The 20189-nt window shown below is 42.0% G+C and overlaps 1 protein-coding gene across 1 annotated transcript in view; it reads left to right on the top strand.

Annotated features, from left to right (window-relative positions):
• The window catches only part of LOC101161177 (calcium-binding protein 8), a 57704-nt gene that overhangs the window by 10938 nt on the left and 26577 nt on the right, over positions 1–20189 (top strand). Inside the window, exons 3-4 of the mRNA XM_004075238.3 lie at positions 6958–7101; positions 12080–12192. Coding sequence (XP_004075286.3) covers positions 6958–7101; positions 12080–12192 — 257 coding nt within the window. The remainder of the gene's footprint in view (positions 1–6957; positions 7102–12079; positions 12193–20189) is intronic.

Raw genomic sequence — 20189 nt, 5'->3', positions numbered from 1 at the left:
CTCCTGTAAAATGATGAACGGCGTGTACTTGTATAGCACTTTTCTACCTTTCTCGAAGGCCCAAAGCGCTTTACAGCCACAGTCCCGTTCACCCATTCACACACTGGTGGCTCTGGTGCCGAACGCTGCCACCATCCTTCCAGAGGCAAGGTTCAGTGTCTTTCCCAAGGACACTTCGACACATGGGTGGGCAAGGCGTGAATCGAACCTGCAATCTTCCGATCAGAGGTCGACCACCCTACCACTGCACCACGGCTGTCCCTGATCAGCATCATCTTCATTCATGGGCCCTTGTTCCGTTTTTTTGTCTGTCTTTAAGCCTCCTCCTGATGGAGGCGTGCCTCGGAGGGTAATCACCTGGTCCTGTCCCACAAAAACCGGATCAGTAAGCGTTTGCCGGTGTCAGCAGCAACCAGTCTCACCAAGAGTCCAAAGTTTGAACCCAGTGATGCTGCGTGAAGCCGCCGCCTGTGAAATTGGCAGCAGGGCACGCGCTAATAAGCGAGCGCTCTGTCAGGGTCAAGCTTTAATATGCATGAAGGAATTTGCAATGAATGATTTTCTCATTCCTGTTTCACCGATGCTTTTTACTTGAAGGATTCTCATGAGTTCCATTAAAAACACAATGACAGGCTAACTGTGGCCTATCAACAATGTAATTACTGTGAAGGGATTTACCAGACTCTTTATACAGAGACAGCTTGGATGGTTGGAGTCGAGGGGAACTCAGTCCCAAACGAGCTGCCAAAAACAAAAACTCTGATAGTCTTTACTTTTGTTGGTTTCTGGTTTCTTCTTTATGTGTTTGATCAAAGCAGGATGTTTCTTCCTGTGATCTCAAATGAAAATGACATTTAAAATTCATGAACACAGATTTTGTTTGATAGGTAAAACAAAAAAACTCAAAGCTTTTCTGTCACTTTTAATCTCACACACAAAAGACTCAACAAACATATTATTTAACTTAAAGTCGTGTTATTGTAGTTAAGCCTGTCATCTACACTCCAACGCTTTTGGCTACCCTAACTTTAATCTATTGACTGTATACGAGAACTGGACTGAGTTTCCCCCATAGAAAATGGTTTACTTCTGGCTCCAACCAAATAAAGTCAATTCAGTTGCCACTCTTTGGCTATACGTACGCCCGCGTCATTAGTAAGCGGTCTGATTGAATCAATGTTTCTATGGCAACACACGAGCAATGCGTGTTGGAACGCCAGGGGAAGGGGTCACTCAGTCCAGTTCTCATTTACATCCTGAAGGCAGACAGCCATATTGGTAAATGTTAAAAGGGGAATACCTGTATAGTGTTTTACTACCTTCTTAGAAGCCCAAAGCGCTTTACAGTCACTGTCCCACTCACCCATTTACACACTGATGGCAAACACCGGGGCCAACGTATTACCACCAGAACGGATGTGGGGGTTCACTGTTTAGCTCATGGACACTTCAACACATGGGGGAGCAGGGCGGGAACCAACCCTTCAGATCAGAGTTCGACTGCTCTACCTGTGCTATCATCACCATGGACCAATGACTGCCATGAGTGCTACGCCATGATGTGACGGTTCATCTGCGAGCTGCAGGCACAGGAAATCAGCAGGGAGTTGCAATGATCCGAAGACAAGTTCTGCAGAAGTGAACCTGGGAACAATCAAACTTTGAAATATCACACTTTAAAGAAACGCTCCTGTTTGTTTGAGACCTCCGGAGGGTCTCCAGAGAACATTAATGTTCTACCCTTATCAATGTTCTACCCTGCTTTGGACTTGAAAAAAACTTTAGTACTACAAAAAACACCTATAATCTTTCGCAGCTGAATTTCTCCTCCAAATGCCGATAAATTGGACCTTTACCTTCAGGTACGTTCAGACGTTTACTTGAGCACATTTCAGTCAGATTTGAGCTTCATACCTTTGATCTGCAGACAGAAAATGCTAAATTCATTTGTGAGTCGTCACGTTTCATGCAGATCATATATAAGCTCGGCCTCTGACCTCAGGCCGGCACATGTATGGACCAGAATTCAAAGTTTATGGATTTGTGAAGCCCCATTGTGCTAATATATAAGAGTCTGTGTTTTACTCAAAGGAGACTAAATGTTGGAGAAACAGCCTGAGGCGGGAAAATTATCCATGTGGGGCTTAGTCTTTATCAAATGATACATTTCTGCACAGGAAGGAAAACAGAAAAGCAGAAGCAGAACCCAACAGGACCAATGAGTGTGGTTACAATCACTGAGCGATCTACGACCTTCATACTTCCTGTGGGTCACCTGCGTGTCCCGCACAGGTCTGACCATTTCTGCCCCGCAGATGTGATGAAGGCATTCTTAACATTTATAGTTCCTGTCAGATAGACTGAAATATTGGGTTCTAGTTGGTTCAAGTCTTGATTGAGCATTTTGTTGTTTGGTTGGTTGAGAGCTTGTAGATTCTAATTACTTACAGAAGGTACTTTAAGCAGCCAAAAGTCTCTCTGCAACTTGCTGACACAGTTCATGATTTATGCTCCATTTATGCTTTGCTGTTCTGCCTCATTGGCTCGCAGACTGCTTCACAGCCGATGATTGACGAGCTGGTTTCCCTAAAGTCTGCTTTGAATTCAGATTAGCAGACTGGTTGTGCTTACGACTCAAATTAAGGTGAGTTTTTTACCGAAAGTCAACAGGCTTTTACCGTTTTACATCAGCTGTGTTGTGTTTTTCCCTTTATAATAAATAATTTTGGCCACGGTTCAAAGGGAGGATGAAGAACATCCTATTCTGTGTGGTGCATTTGGTTTTCTTCTGAGGTTTCCAGGCCTTTGCAAAACAGCAGATGCCCGTCAGTCGCTCTTCCTCTCATTGGCATATACCCTCTCCGCTCTGCAGTGGAAAGACTTTGGAAACATGCATTCATTCAGCGCTGTGAAGCCTGCTGCTGACTCCCCCCACTGATGACTTGATCAAATGGTGACATGCTGACTGAACTGCCTACAAGCGAGGTGTGACTTCACAGTCCAAGAGTCATCTCACCCTCACAGAGCTCAGCAGGTCCTTCACATGAAACCGAAAGTTCCAGAGTTTCAGATGTTTTTAAGCTAAAGCCACAGACAAATGTATGAGGACTGATGGAAACAGGCTGGAGTTCTGTCAAAGTGATCCTCTTAGAGCTTTTCTGCTCTCATGTTCTAGTTGGGAATGACATGTTGACGAATCATTTTTAACACTGCAAAATTCATCAGTGCACTCCACAGAGAAGACGCTTTCCTCACTGCCGGCTTTTATTACTGCAGCTCACTTGGTCTTGGATTCTTTACTCCGTCAACTCTGGAAAGTTTAGAAAAATGTAGAGGAAAGGTCATGTTCAAGAAAATATGAAGCTAGCAAACAATATTCCCAACAGCAATGATTCAAAGTCTGGTTTTATTTTTCCCAGTCAGGTTCAGGGTCTTAGCTATCTAGTCACAAATCAAAGTCAGATGTTTGGACTATGGTCACAAGTCAAAGTCAAGTGTATGGACTATGGTCACAAGTCAAAGTCCAGTGTTTGGACTATGGTCACAAGTCAAAGTCAGATGTTTGGACTACGGTCACAAGTCAAAGTCAGATGTTTGGACTATGGTCACAAGTCAAAGTCAGATGTTTGGACTATGGTCACAAGTCAAAGTCCAGTGTTTGGACTATGGTCACAAGTCAAAGTCAGATGTTTGGACTATGGTCACAAGTCAAAATCAGATGTTTGGACTATGGTCACAAGTCAAAGTCAGATGTTTGGACAATGGTCACAAGTCAAAGTCAGATGTTTGGACTATGGTCACAAGTCAAAGTCAGATGTTTGGACTATGGTCACAAGTCAAACTCAAGTGTATGGACTAAGGTCACAAGTCAAAGTCAGATGTATGGACTATGGTCACAAGTCAAAGTCAAGTGTATGGACTAAGGTCACAAGTCAAACTCAAGTGTATGGACTAAGGTCACAAGTCAAAGTCAGATGTATGGACTATGGTCACAAGTCAAAGTCAAGTGTATGGACTAAGGTCACAAGTCAAAGTCAGATGTTTGGACTATGGTCACAAGTCAAAGTCAAGTGTATGGACTATGGTCACAAGTCAAACTCAAGTGTATTGACTGTGGTCACAAGTCAAAGTCAGATGTGTGGACTATGGTCACAAGTCAAAGTTAAGTGTGGACTATGGTCACAATTCAAAGTTGAGTGTATGGACTATGGTCAAAAGTCAAGTGTATGGACTATGGTCACAATTCAAAGTCCAGTGTTTGGACTATGGTCGCAAGTCAAACTCAAGTGTATTGACTGTGGCCACAAGTCAAAGTCAGATGTTTGGACTATGGTCACAAGTCAAAGTCCAGTGTTTGGACTATGGTCACAAGTCAAAGTCAAGTGTTTGGACTATGGTCACAAGTCAAAGTCAGATGTTTGGACTATGGTTACAAGTCAAAATCAGATGTTTGGACTATGGTCACAAGTCAAAGTCAGATGTATGGACTATGGTCACAAGTCAAAGTCAGATGTTTGGACTATGGTCACAAGTCAAAGTCCAGTGTTTGGACTATGGTCACAAGTCAAAGTCAGATGTATGGACTATGGTCACAAGTCAAAGTCAGATGTTTGGACAATGGTCACAAGTCAAAGTCAGATGTTTGGACTATGGTCACAAGTCAAAGTCAGATGTTTGGACTATGGTCACAAGTCAAAGTCCAGTGTTTGGACTATGGTCACAAGTCAAAGTCAAGTGTATGGACTAAGGTCACAAGTCAAAGTCAGATGTATGGACTATGGTCACAAGTCAAAGTCCAGTGTTTGGACTATGGTCACAAGTCAAAGTCCAGTGTTTGGACTATGGTCACAAGTCAAAGTCAGATGTTTGGACTATGGTCACAAGTCAAAGTCCAGTGTTTGGACTATGGTCACAAGTCAAAGTCAAGTGTTTGGACTATGGTCACAAGTCAAAGTCAGATGTTTGGACTATGGTCACAAGTCAAAGTCAGATGTTTGGACTATGGTCACAAGTCAAAGTCCAGTATTTGGACTATGGTCACAAGTCAAAGTCAGATGTTTGGACTATGGTCACAAGTCAAAGTCAAGTGTATGGACTAAGGTCACAAGTCAAAGTCAGATGTTTGGTCTATGGTCACAAGTCAAAGTCAAGTGTATGGACTAAGGTCACAAGTCAAAGTCAAGTGATTGGACTAAGGTCACAAGTCAAAGTCCAGTGTATGGCCTAAGGTCACAAGTCAAAGTAAGATGTTTGGACTATGGTCACAAGTCAAAGTCCAGTGTTTGGACTATGGTCACAAGTCAAACTCAAGTGTATTGACTGTGGCCACAAGTCAAAGTCAGATGTGTGGACTATGGTCACAAGTCAAAGTCAGATGTTTGGACTATGGTCACAAGTCAAAGTCCAGTGTTTGGACTATGGTCACAAGTCAAAGTCAAGTGTTTGGACTATGGTCACAAGTCAAAGTCAGATGTTTGGACTATGGTCACAAGTCAAAATCAGATGTTTGGACTATGGTCACAAGTCAAAGTCAGATGTATGGACTATGGTCACAAGTCAAAGTCCAGTGTTTGGACTATGGTCACAAGTCAAAGTCAGATGTGTGGACTATGGTCACAAGTCAAAGTCAAGTGAATGGACTTAGGTCACAAGTCAAAGTCAAGTGTATGGACTAAGGTCACAAGTCAAAGTCCAGTGTTTGGACTATGGTCACAAGTCAAAGTCCAGTGTTTGGACTATGGTCACAAGTCAAAGTCAGATGTTTGGACTATGGTCACAAGTCAAAGTCAAGTGTATGGACTATGGTCACATGTCAAACTCAAGTGTATTGACTGTGGTCACAAGTCAAAGTCAGATGTGTGGACTATGGTCACAAGTCAAAGTTAAGTGTGGACTATGGTCACAATTCAAAGTCGAGTGTATGGACTATGGTCAAAAGTCAAGTGTATAGACTATGTTCACAAGTCAAAGTGAAGGACTTTGATCTCTAGTCATGAGCCAAAGTCAAGTGTTTAGTCCCACATCTGAGCCTCGAGGGCCGGCCTCCTGCTGGTTTTCCAGAAATCTTGCCCTATCTGCTGCTGATTACCTGCATCAGGTGTGTAAAGATCAGACATTTTGCATTATACCTGGAGAAAAAAAGCACTTCAGAAGACCAAACGAACTTTCAAAGAATGATGGCGCAGTTGGATGGGTGTAGGACTGTCGTGCTGCTGCCTATCTGGGTCTCCCTGTACCTTAAAGGGCATCCAAACCCTCTGCCTGGATACCAGTAAAAGACAGGATGAACTGAAAGGTGAACAACATTGTCAGCTGTAGAAGAGCAACGACCACAAAACATGCACATGAACCACAGACTTGCGGTTTTGACCGCAAGTAATGAGCAATGAACCAAATGTCATGGTTTCTGCAGCTCCCGAGCGGCCCACATCAGAGCCTGACTGCGACAGGCTGTAGCTTAATGTAAAAAAGATTTTAATTTTAAGAAAGAGGCACAGCCATCAAAGGTCACTGTGAACAGAAATCTAAATCATCGTTATTGGTTATAGGAATTATTATTATAAGTGACTGGAGAAATATGGGGAATCGCAGAAGGGGCTAAATGTTTACATTTAACACAATAAAAACACACAAAACAGATTTACAGTCCAGAAAATCAATCTTTGAAGGTTTTCACTCCTGATTTCAGGTAACATGTTTGATCCAGGCCACACTATAGTTTCTGGAAGGACAGAAAAAGAGGGGCAGCTCATGAGGAGGGTTTTAGAAAAGCAGCAGAGGAGACGACGGACGTGACTGCAGGTGCAGAAAATGAATCTGGAATTGATCTTGTTACTTTGAGGCAGCGGTGCAAAAACATTCATATCAGAAGGGGGTCAGACTTGTGTGTGTGTGTGTGTGGGGGGGGGGGGGGACTGATCAAAAATACTGAATAGATTTTCATGTTTGTGTTGACAGAGATCCGCGAGGCCTTCAAGGTCCTGGACCGCGACGGGAACGGCTTCATCTCCAAACAGGAGCTGGGAATGGCAATGCGGTCTCTGGGGTACATGCCCAGTGAGGTGGAGCTCGCCATCATCATGCAGAGACTGGACATGGATGGTGAGTCCCCCGCCGTCCCCCTCGAACACCTCCTGATCCTGAGGGAGAACGCCGGGCTAAATGTGGGAAACAATGGAGGTTTTATCATCAAAGACACGAAACATCAAAAGCAGGAACGCAGGAATCTGTCTGTGCTGCTTCCAGACGTCGCTGTCGGCGCTAACTGTGACTGACACTTCATAAAGGATCAAACCCAAACCTGCAGCAGGAAAGAAAGGAGACAAATGCAAATACCGTTTTCGCTGAGAAGCACCCCCATCTGTCCTTATAAGCGCCTTTCAACTTTATTACAGCAGGAGAATGAAGGAGTATTAAACTTTCAGAGGTGCTCTGCTCCTCTCGTGAATCACCTCAGACTCGGGGGGGAACATAACTGCCCCGGTTTCTCAGGCTGAGGTCTGACTGCGCCTCCTGTTGCATTGTGACGGAGGAGACCCGTCGAAGGTGCCCGCCCCCTGAGATCTGACACCCGGACCCCTCGGCCCGTTTATCTATTGTCCCCAGGTTTGTTTGTGTGAGTGTGAAGGCAAGATTAATGCTTTTGTTTCTTAACTTGCAAATTTCCTAATCGGTACCAAACAGCTAAGTCCAGTGCGATGCAGGACAGAAGCTGAATGTCTCAAGAGTTTTTATAGAAACTCACCACCGAAAGTGTGGGTGGAGTTTGACATGAAAAGAAAATGTAAAGCAGTAATTAAAGACCCAGCCCAATGAAAATGGTGTGGTTGGTGTTTTTAACGAGTTCTTGTAGCATTTTTCTGATGACATAAAGAAAAGAAAATTACACTTAAAATTGCATTTCTGAGTATTTTTCTATTTAAATATTAAATCTGGAGCAGAAGAAAAACATCGTATTTGTGACATCGAAAATCCGCTGGGCGGGGCTGCAAGCTCCCTGCTCCGCCCCATTCTGATGGATGCTGCGTGGTGGATAGCTCTGATATTGCTCGCCATTTTTGTTGTACTGGTTATGTTAGGTTAAGGGTTTGAGGGGCTGTATGCTATTGGGAGAGCATGTAAACAAAGAGCTCTCAGTTATTGGTAATAGGAAGAGGGGGGGGGGGTTGCTCTTACACCCTGATCTCATTCTATTTCCGCTTTGCACTGATATGCAACACTTTACTTCATCAGCACAAAGCGGTTTTCTCATTTTCAGGATCAATGGTTGAAGAACATCCGCGTTTTAGCTCCAGTGTTGATGTTCTGTGAATTTTTGTAAATCTGCTGACGCAACGACCGTAACTCCAGTGGGTTCTGAAGCGGAGAAAAGCGACTCTGCGCCGACATGCAACACTTGACATCCGCTGATTCTGAGGCTGAGCAAATGCGGCTTTGCACCGCAAACGTGTCAAAGTGTTGCATATCGGCACAAGTCGCTTTTTTCCATGTCAGAATCTGTTGAAATACGTCAATTGGGGGGAAAAAAAAGCGTTACGGTAATTCAAAGAGCTCTCGGCATTTCCTTTTCCGGCTTTGTCCCTTTTATCACCAGGGCTTTGGCTGCAGCGTCGAGGTTTAACTGTTTAACGTCATTCCGAACTGTTGCATTTAAGCACAAAGCTGCTCATCTGTTTGAATCCGCTGGAATTATGTTAATTGTGCAAACAGCTGATGAGTTTCTGTAGTGGGAGGAGCTTGTATTATTTTAAAGTTTCAGCGTTTTAAAGATTAAACATTTGGCAACAGTAACGGCAGTAAAAAAACAAAAACAACAATTACCTTGATGACTTCACCGCTGTAAAGAAGTCACATCATTACTAACGCAGTTGCTCTGATTGGCGTTATTCCAAACACATTTACAGCATTTTTTTGTTTTTGTATTAAGGATTTTTTTTTGGATTTTAATGAATTAATTTTTCTTTTTATCCAAATTCTGTGAATTTAATCAAAATTTGGATTTTAATGTAAAGAATTTAGCTCATAATTTAATTTTAGGCACATTTTAGAAAAAGCAAACTGAAAAAGGGAAATGAAAATTCTAATGTTTGTTTTAATTTGCTTAATAATAGAATTACATTTCCCTTTTCTTTACTTCTTTAGCAATTATTTAAGAAGCTTTTTTATGCCTGCCTGCTCTTTTGTTTATTTTGATTTTTCAATATTTTTTTCCATCACAAACAACTAAACCCTTTCTAACACTTTGTACTGTTTTTATTTTTCATTTAATTCAGTATTTATAGTAACAGTATTTTTTGGTCTTCTATGGCTGTAATTATCATGAGGGATGTGCTGAAACCACACAAAAACACAACACAATTAACATTACAAATTGATAAAAGGTGTGATTAGGATTTGAAATGTGTTAATAATTTAAAAGTCAAAACCTGTAAAATGAATATGTATCAATATTTTTTTCATTTTAAGCCTCATTTTCACATTTACATTTAAACAGCATGAAATCTTTGTACTTTTATCCAAGATCGCAGAAATATTTCCAGCTAGAATTGATCCTTTTCTAATTTTAACAACATAACTTACATTTTTGTGAAGGCTTTTCATATTTATATCACATATATTGACCCAAACAGTTTACATAACCGTTTTCTTTCTATTGATCAGTGTAACAATAAAAAAGGTTCTTTAACGTGTTCTCTCTGCTCTGTCGCACTGCTATTTTAGTGTTTTGAGCCGCTCAGCCACTAATGGCGTGTGGGAAGCTGATCACATCAGAATGACCGCTAACGAGATATTCACTCCATTCATGTCTTCAGCCACGTTGGCCTGGCGCCTCTGCTGTACGCCGCAGTGTTAGCCCGTCATGTGAAGCATTTCTATTGTTTTTTTTATGTGCAGCTGCATAATAGGCGCCTGGAGAGCAGCGTTCCCTTTTGTTGGAGCTGCGTCTGCTTCACATCACTCACAGCAGAGCGTGTACGTTAGCTGCCAACGACGCGCCGTGAGTGCAGCCTGAAAAGCCTCCGTAATTACCCAGACTTCTGACTTTAGGCTTTTATTTAGTTGGAGGAACTCCATTTGTCGCAGATTTAAAAGCATCTTCTCCTCGAACCTTCCCTGAACGGTTGAACCCTCTTTAGGTTTTGGTGAATCCATCATCATTTCATCAGTGACTGGGATTTTTCCACAGTTAAGAATTCTAAAAATAAATACATCATCCAAGTATTAATGAATCCAAGACAAGTGAGTGGTTTTTCTTTGCAGTTCTCTGTTCTGAGGTTGCACTGAGGATGTCTGCGCAGACAGAAGCAGCTGCATTAAGCCAAAACAGCTAAAGAGTCTGTGAATATCAAACTTTTTGGGTTTTATTAGATTGGTTTAAAGGACGGCAACTTTTATTTGGCAGCAACAGCTTTTTGAATCCTCCAGACAAGACCTGATGAAGGAGATTAAGTTTTCAGAGTGGAGGCAAACAAACCTCACTAGCTTAATGAAAATCTTCTGCAGACCTGATTCCAGATCTCCAGCTCGCACCTTCGGCTCCTGCAGTTCTCTGTTCTCTGCACGGAGGTCATTCTCGTCTTTCTTTGTCTCAGGACATCGCAGACTCTTCAGTCGGACTGTTCAGTTGTCAGGAAAATCCATCAGTTACTATGTTGTATGATAAAGTCCGACAAAATATAATTAAAATATGATTCTTCCTAAAAATTAGCCATTCATTCATTCATTCATATTCTATACCCGTTTTGTCCCTTTCGGGGTCACAGGGCTGCTGGAGCCTATCCCGGCCACTCGTGGGCGAACGTAGGGGACGTCCTGGACAGGTCGCCAGTCTGTCGCAGTCTTCCTAAATATAGATATTTTAAATTTCCTAACTGTTGATTTGAAAAAGGATTTGGCCAAAAACAAAGCAAAACATTGGTTTAGGCATAAAAAGTGTAAGGCACGGCGGTGGAACAATTATGGTTTGGATTATTTTTGTTAGTGCATCACAATTAAGGGTTTTGGCTGTACAAACATAAAAATCTGTGTAAATATGTGATGTAGTAAAAAAAAATTTAAACCACATGTTGTGTTTTATGCTGTTGTGATAAACTGTCACTCTGCCACATGGAGATTTCCCCACTGAGGTACAAAGAAAAAGTCTCATCTTATCTTCAATTCCATTGCAATCATTAGAAGAACTCACCAAAGAGGAAAACCCAGAAGCAGGAAGGACTCGAACAGATCTGGAGTTTTTCAGCAATAGAAAAAAACATTGACAATGGCGTGGAAAAAACACAAATAAAAAAGAACAAGAGCTAGAGGAATATTCATAATAATGCCAGAAAGATGACAAGAATGTGCATAAGAAACTACAATGGTGAGGGCAGAACGGACATTTCCTTAAAGAAGAAATAATTCCAGGCAGCTGGAAGAACCGGGAATGACTCCGTCTCTAAATGAACCCCGATTTGATAAAAGCAAGAAATTTAGTAGGTAGACCTTTTCTAATTGCAAAGTGTAATTGGTACAAAGACAGACAACAAAATCATTAAAACTGTTTATTTATCATGAAACTTAAAACCTGAAACCTATATTTAGAAAAAAACCTAAATATATTCATTGGTTCGGGGGCCAGCCTTACGCTCTGACGGCTTTTGTTCTCCTATTTGTCTTCAGTTGAAAATCTTTCACGCTATCAATGACTCTGAAAAAGTCTGAATTGTTTTAACAATAACTTATTTAACCTTTTGGTGTGCCTCAGGGCTCTATCTTGGAGAACCTTTACTTCCAATTTATCTCTATTTCTCTTGAAAATTCCTTCTGCTATGTAAAGTTTCACTATTAGGCCAATTCTACCCAACTTCCCCGTCTTCTTTGTTATCGGTTTAAACTCTTAGTTTGGTTCATGAAACAATATCCCCATTTAAAGCGCATGTCGGAGAAAATACAGTTAATAACGTCAACTTTATTGAGATCCAGCTATAATACAGTTATGTGTGTGGGCGAAAACGTCTTTCAGAAACTGTGGAAGTGGCGTGCTTGCTCAGATTTTAGCGTCTCCAGCGTTAACGTTTTTCTTTTTGCTTTTTGGCTCCAGGTGACGGACAGGTCGACTTTGAAGAGTTTATGACGATTCTCGGCCCCAAACTCCTGTCGTCTGAAACGAGAGAAGGTTTCCTGGGAAACACAATAGACACCATTTTCTGGCAGGTAAACCTCGCTTCCATCAAACATGTTTGTTCCTAAACACAGCAGAGTCATAAACCGCAGACGTTCCTGAACGCATCGATTCATGAATATCACCTGGATGTCAGTAGATTTTAGGTTTTCAGATGAAGTCTTCATTTTGCTGTTTTTTTCTGAACTTTGTTTTTACCACAGCTCTCTGCTCTGCTTTTTGTACATTTCAATAATTATTTAGAAATTAGCTTGTTTCATTTTCCTGGTCATATTTCTTCCTGATATAATCTCTAGTTTATGGAATTTGAGGAGGTTTTTGCTCCTAAAAATCAGCTTCTTATAGCAAATGTTACATCCATCCCTGATGTCACTGAAGTCATCAGTTCTGTTAAAAACCTGAGGAAGAATTAAGAATGAAAGAATTCCTGAAGGACAATCATGGAGATGATGATGAAAGACAATGATGAAGATGATGATGAAGGCAAACGATGGAGATGATGATGAAGGACAATCATAGAGATGATGATGAAAGACAATGATCCAAGGAATTCAGAGAGAAATGTCCTCCAGGGTTTGATCTTTTCTTCTGGTGTTTTTAGATAATCTGCTACTGAAGATCTTAATGTTTTTGCTCGGTTAAGTTTTGTTAATAGACTGTGGTTCATGAGTCAGCCTCTTTAACCATTAGTTTGTTTATCCTTTTAAAATAATTATTGCTTTCTTGGTAAGAGTCGGGCATTTTGGAGCGCCATAAGTGGAGTCAAGAAGATTTTAGTCTTTTTAATGGAAGAATTGAAAGTCAAAGCAACACAAAAAAAGGTCATGCAGTCTTAAAAAGAGAAAATTCCTCAGAAAAACTAAAACCCGTGGCTGATTTTTGGTGCACACCTGGAAATGAGCAAAAACTTCTTGTCGGTTGAGTTTTTTGTTTTTTTTTTGTCACTAAAGAAGATGCAAAACCTTTTTTTTAACAACCAACACGTGTTTTTGTGTGGCGTGTCGATGTAGCCGAAGCTTAATAAACCAAACATTTGATGGGATTTTTCCCAAAACAAAGGTGAACCAACATCCATGAGTATCTAGGAAGAGGCATTCGTCAAGGATGATTCCATGGAAGACAAACTTACCAAAAAGGTAATCTGGACTCATGTGGACTTCGCCTTGGCAAAACCTATTCAACTTCAAGAACTAAGTCCAGATAAGCCGTTACTAAAAGTTTTCATTTTCATTGATCATCTGTGTTTTTGCCTGTTGTGTCCACTTGACCTTCACTTCCTTTAAACTTTGTTTGCTTCAACACCGTTTGAAAAATGTTTCTAGATTCACGTGAACTTTTCCCAAACTTTTCTTGACATCCACAGCATTACTTTAAGCTATAGTCACATCCGGCCGTACAGGGGCTGTAGGTACCTAAAGTATTCTGCCTGCAATAACTTTTCGGGGTCCTGCGACTAATGATGACGTCACATTATGTGATTGGCTGTACGTTGGTCTGATGATGTTTGAGATAGTGATTGGTCCGCAGGGTTACACGCTAACACCGTTCTTCGTGAGAAACATGGATGACTTGTACATGGAAATATCCCACTATATATCACAAGGGACTTATTTGAACTCCCCTTTCAGCTTATCATCTGTGGCCAGCTGTGGAGACCAGCAGAAAATTGGATTCAAGGCATTTAGCATTTGTTTCAGTGCTAATTCTTTGTTTTTTTTTGGATGGTTGTTTATTTCAGTAACTTGAATAATACATAAAAATTGGGGGGGGGGGGGGTGAGCTGTTTATTTATTTTTATCTTATAAGTATATTAATACTTTCGATGTGTTTTAAAAAGGAAACTTTGCGATCATAACTGTCAGAAGCTGACATTTGGGCGAATTAAACCAGACTGCACACAATAAAAAAACAAATATTGTTTCTCATACAGTCATTCATTTACTCACGTTGGAAAAATAAGTTTATGTTGCCAATGTGTCTCCCTATTATACATTTGGTGTAACAAACAATTATGTCAGACACTCCTTAAAATTCAAAATGGCATTATTAATTATGAGGAAAAGAACTTTGGGTCACAAAATGAAACGTGAAATGAAAACATAGAGCCTATAGCCCTAGTGTTGATGCTACGTAGCTATGTAGTTTGTCCAAGGGGTGTTACCGTCGTGTGATGTCATCATTAGTCGCAGGAGCACGAACAGGACCCCGGACAGTTATTGCAGGCCGAATACTTTTGGTACCTTCGCGGGAATTGATCCGTCACACCAAAACATACAGTGTGGTTCAGATAACAGTTGGTGTCACGTGCTTTTATGTAAACCTTGACTTTTCCTTAGCAGACGGTCGGGTTTTTCCATTGTTCTCCCTTCCAGGGGGGTCTTTTGCTCCATGCGGTGGAACCGGTACGGCACATGTGGGCCCCCCACCTCCCCTTTCACATCCATTGACCCAATCATTCAGTCAAGTAAACATACATACAGGCTGCATGATGACTGTGTGCCTACATGTCTATGATATATGAAGGTCCCCTGTGTGAATTGACACGTGCTCCTCTATGCATTACATTACTGTATTGTCCGGACCGTAAGGTGCACTGAATTACAGGGCGCCTTAAGCGAAACAAAACAGTCATACAACATGACGACACAACCCAGAATGCCTAGAGGGGCCATAAGGCCAGTGAATGGTCAGAAAGATGTTGTTCATGTATTTTATCTGCAATAATCAGCCTTTGCAGAGAGAGCAAAACAACAAAAGTCAAACTTTGTTGACAGCAACTCTCAACACGTTGTAACATAAAGGACGAAATACAAAACAAAACTCTCACTTGTTCAATTTATTTTTATCGAAGAACAGCACGTATCACTCCACCCGGCTCCTGACTACATTACCCATAATGCTCCAACGATCCATCAAATGTCATGTTTGGTGTTTCCTCCTTCACTCCACCCTCTCGGCCTCCTCCTAAAGTCTTGGTGGCACACGCTGGAGCACAGGAGGAGAAACAAACTAAACAAAATGCGTCTTGCGGTCAAGAAATGGCGCATGCAAAGATGTGAATGCTTGTGCAGATATTTGACTTTGTAGAAAAAAGCCACATTTTTTTTCTTATTTATGTACATTTGCTTTAGATACTGTAATGTTAGGCTTCATGCAAGTCTTGTTTCTTTCCTGAATGCCTGTTTTCTTCTCTTTCTCTCTTCTTCTTCTTCAACTTTACGCCTTAACTTTTTCTATCCTCGTGTTTCCTCCACATCTCTCTTTGTCTTCAGTCTGGAGCTCAAAAGATCAAGTTTAGCCTCAAACACATAAATGGTTTATGCTGCGACTGTAGGAAAGGGTTTAATCCAACACAGGAGCCCATCTTCAGTAGAACAGGGCTAAAAAACAAACTCGTTTTCATTTTTAACTTCATTCTGATCCCAAGTGATGATAAAAAGATTACGTTTATTGATAATGTTTTTCCCGTTCCAGGCAGTCTTTAAATAAAGGTTTGAATTTTTTCAGTGCCCAGTCCTGCTGTCAAAGAGCCGTTTGTCATTTAAAATCTGTCTGAAGTTCAACAGGTTTATAGAAGCAAGCCGTTTATCTCTTTTATGCTCCTTTTTCATCAACCTTCATGGTCTGCACACTCACTTTTTAAAATCTTCTTGGAAACTCAGACGTCTGAAAAACCTGCAAGATCTGCCGTTAAACAAAAACTAAACAAACTTGATCCAAAGCCTGCAGAGAAATACTCTGTGGGCATCCGAGTGAAGCTGACGAGTCTTCATCGTTGAAGTGTTGTCCTCCTCAATCTTCATCAAACTTTGCTGACCTTCCCTGAGCTCATCTAATTATGATGATCTGCCTCTGATGAACCGTGAAGTCAATCTGAAGAGCGGCTTATCGACCACGTTTTCGGAACTTCTCCAGCTTCTGAAGCAGCATCAGGCTTCACATCCATCATGCTGACGCCCCCCCTCCCATCCCTTAAAGATCCATCGCCTCCTTTAGGAGCAAAACTGGGAATGAATATTCCCAGTTTTGCATGAGTCATGCTGACGTTCAGCTCCAGGTTTTTTCAGATTAAAATCTGCAGTTATCAAACCTTTTGGCCGATTTTTTGCATGTTTCCGCTCCTGGCATTGTGTGAGGCATTCATTTCCTGTCGGAGAAGAGGCACGGATCGCGTTCCGGCCCAGATCAGGCGAGGTGTGACATCCTCACCAGCTGGAGCGGCGGCCCGTGATTCACTCGCCGTCACACAATCGCCTACCTGCTCACTGGGGTCTGCGCTTCATCACCATCCTGGTGGAAAATGGATGAGCTGCCGACCGCGTTGGAATCAACTTCAAACATCAAAACTGATGCTTCATTTTTCTTTAATTAGACTCTTTGATGATCCTTCAGATTTCCACAAACAAATACCTTCAGTTCACCAAAAACCGATGTCAAATTGGATTAATTTTCTTTTTTTGTGAAGAACTTAGAAAGATTGGAATCATTTTGTGGAACAGTCAAACTCAAAAATGTTTTCCTTTATCTAATTTTCCATCTTTGAAAGAACTCAGTTGTGCCTCTGTTGTGTATATTTGGCCCTCAGGGGCCTTGTAGGAGCCTCAAGCATCGGCCTTGTCTGTTGCCGTCTTTTTTGATTTGTGAATGAGTGTGTGACTGGGTGAATGAGTGTGTGACTGTGTGAATGAGTGTGTGACTGGGTGAATGAGTGTGTGACTGGGTGAATGTGTGTGTGAAGGCCCGTACACACTGGGACGAATATTCGCCAGGCGTTATTCGCCAGCGTTTTTCGCCACGTTTTTTGTGTTCACACCCAGGCGATTTTCACTGACGATGAGCCGAGCGAACATGCAATTTCATTCCCTGACATTAGATGGCGCTTAATGTAAACAGAAATACTCCTGTACACAAGGTGGCGCTGCGCAACTTTACGATTCTTAAAGTCGCTTTTCACTCAGAAGAAGAGAGCAAGTATTTACACGCTTGTCAGAATCATACAAAGAAAACATGAATATTTCAAGCATCAGTAGCTCCAACTGGTGCTTGGTAAGGGGGATATTTTAGAATGTCCGTCATTATTTCTTCGCGGCTGTGTAGACGCTACTTGGCGTCTATCTTCTTCGCTGGTATGTGTGCTCAGCAAGGCAGTTTTGTGTTTGAGCGCCCCCAAGTTGTGTTTTACTGTAACTTCGAAATTCGTCCCGGTGTGAACAGGCCTTGACTGTGTGAATGAGTGTGTGACTGGGTGAATGAGTGTGTGACTGGGTGAATGTGTGTGTGACTGTGTGAATGAGTGTGTGACTGTGTGGGTGAATGAGTGTGTGACTGGGTCTGTGAATGTAAAACGCTTTGTAGGCCTTGTAGGTAGAAAAGTGCGATACAAGTATACGCCATTTACCATTTTATCAAAGGTTTGCGTGTTTAAAATGTGAACAAACTCGACAAAAACACTAAATGCTATGTTTTGTGTTCAAAACTTGCTGTTTTAAGGTGCTATAAATAAAGTGATGGACAGAGAAAAAAGACAGTTTTCTTTACGGTGCTTCTTAAATTTCTGGTTCTGATCCATTTTAGCTTTCAGTCAGTTTGAATTCCTCAAGTCTAAAAGCAAATGAAAAATGTTGAACACTGTCATTAAACTTATCAGCACAGTTTTGGGTCATTAAGAATACTTAAGTATTAATAAATCACATGATAAAGATGAAGTACTTAATAATTACTTAAAATAGACAAAACTCTATTTTAGAAATCAACATAGTACATGTAGATCAAGTCTCAAAGTTTAGAAATATGTGCAGATTATTATTCATGAACAATAACATGACTTTTTGGGGAAAGTGATATAAATCCTCAAAACCATTTTCAGTGCGAAGCGTCTCTGGTTTCTGGACTCCCACGTTGGTGTCGTATGTTGAGCTTTCTTAAGCCTTTTGGTTTGGATCTTCTCCGTTTTCCTCTGACCTGCTGGTTCTGTGTCCGTCCTTCCATCGGCTCACGTCTGGAATCAGCTCACCTGCCTTCACGCTCTTCCATCTCCAGCTGCCGCTCTGTAGATCTGCCACTTTGGACTCTTTTTGTCGTCTTCTGTGACCTGGATTCTTACTGCTTTTATCGCTTGCTGCCTTAATAATAGTGGAATAACTTTTCTTTGTTTTGAGTGAGCGGGATTTCTCAATGTTTCCTGAAGTTGGAGCACTTTTTCTAACCAAGAAACTTGATTGAGTTTGGTCTGTCAAACCTACAGAAACTCCTTTCACTCTCCGCAGTTTCACCCCTGACGACATTATTGCCTCAAGCTTCCACGCCAAAAAATGCTGAAATGGAAATAAAATGTCACCTAAAGAAGTGCTGACTGTGTGGACTGCGGCTTCCCTCCGGCCAGCTCTCCTCTAACAAGCAGCTGCTGGAGGGTTTGATGGATTCATCGCAGGATGCAAACTCGCTCTGAGGGTGTTAATGCTCCTGCTGGGAAGGTGGGGAGGGAGAGAAATCATTTCCCTGTTTGCCAGGCATGGCCTTGATTAGCGCGAAGGCGGATGGGAGGGGTGACGTCAGAGGCGGCTAATCAGCGGCGACGCGAACGCTCGCACTCGTCGTCCTCTTCCCACCACCTTCACCTCACCCTCCGACGGCCCGGCCCCCTGTCAGTGTAGTCGCTGTATGGCGCGCCCCTCTTCAGACCCTGACGCCGAGGTCGGAGGTGATCATGACGGGGAAATTGGTCCGTTAAGACTAACTGTGCCGCCACACGAGAGACGGCTCCTCGATGGATGTCTGACTGCAGAAATGTAGGGAAAGACAATAATGGCTGATTTCTACAGTTCTAACACAAAAAAGGTTTCTAAAACTGACAAAACCTTCACTAGAAATGACTAATCACTGAATACTCTTACATATTTTTTTAGAATTCAGAGCCATGGAGGTCAGTCTGTTTGTAAAAGCTTTGGTAACAGTCATCCGTTCAGGGTGGGTTTGGATGGGTGATGTGGCTTGTTGGGTTGGTTGTAGAGAGGAGCGGCTGCATCTTAAGGGGAGTAAAGTACAGAATCCCCGCAGCAGGTTGGTAGCGGTTGTAGGTGCCATGAATTAATTAACCATGGTGTCTATTATGGTGAATGAATATGTTTTTTGTGTGTTTTGATTATAGAATTATTGGCGGTCATTGTAATCAGCTGGTGGGTCACATGTTTGTGGGCGGAGACATTAAGTAATCTTTATTCACCTTTGGTCTTTCCAGTGTTAGATGGAAAGTGGGGTGAGGTGGGTTGCTGCAGTTTTTGTTGCAATTCTGCAGAGAGGAGAGGGATGGCGAGGGGCGGCGCTATATAGGACCTTAAGGATTTAGGGCCTAGAAACTTTTTGCACAGAGACAGGCAGGTTTTTCACCGATTAATCAAATGGTCATCTTTGATGTTTGTGGGCTGCATGGGGGGGTAGTGGTTAGAGCTCTTGAAGGTCCTGGTTCAAATCCCAACAGGGATCTTTCTGTGTGGAGTTGGCATGTTCTCCTCATGCGTTTGTGGGTTTTCTTCCAGCGAGCTAAGATGGGCTCCACCCCCCCCCCCCCCCCCACGCCCGCCCGCCCCATGACAGAAAAAGGATTCAGTGGATTCTATAAATGGGTGGATAGGTACTAAAAAAAGGTCACGAAGTCACATTTGTTCGTGCAATTTCCCAATTTCTAATTTATACATTTCCAAATGTTCCAACAGTTGTTGTTATTTTGTTGTGTGAAATTTTTACTCAGTTTGATATTTTCCTGCGTCTTATTCCAAAAGAAAAATACACAAATCTAAAAAATTTCCAAAAATCCGGACAGATGCAGATATTTTTCCAGAGCGTTGTACCACGCGGCTCGGAGGCCCAGACTCCGCCCCCTCCTGTTCCTTTAATTGCGTGTGAGTCAGCTCAGCTACCTCGGTGATTCACATCATTAAAGAGCGTTCTGGTCCAGACTGCAGCGCGGAGACGTGTCTGCAACACATTACTGCATTTTCTGCAAGATGCACACACCCACGCATGCTGGCAG

The sequence above is a fragment of the Oryzias latipes genome, chromosome 13, assembly GCF_002234675.1.
Source record: "Oryzias latipes chromosome 13, ASM223467v1".
Classification (NCBI taxonomy): Eukaryota; Metazoa; Chordata; class Actinopteri; order Beloniformes; family Adrianichthyidae; genus Oryzias; species Oryzias latipes.
This window is presented reverse-complemented; position numbering and strand designations above follow the sequence as displayed.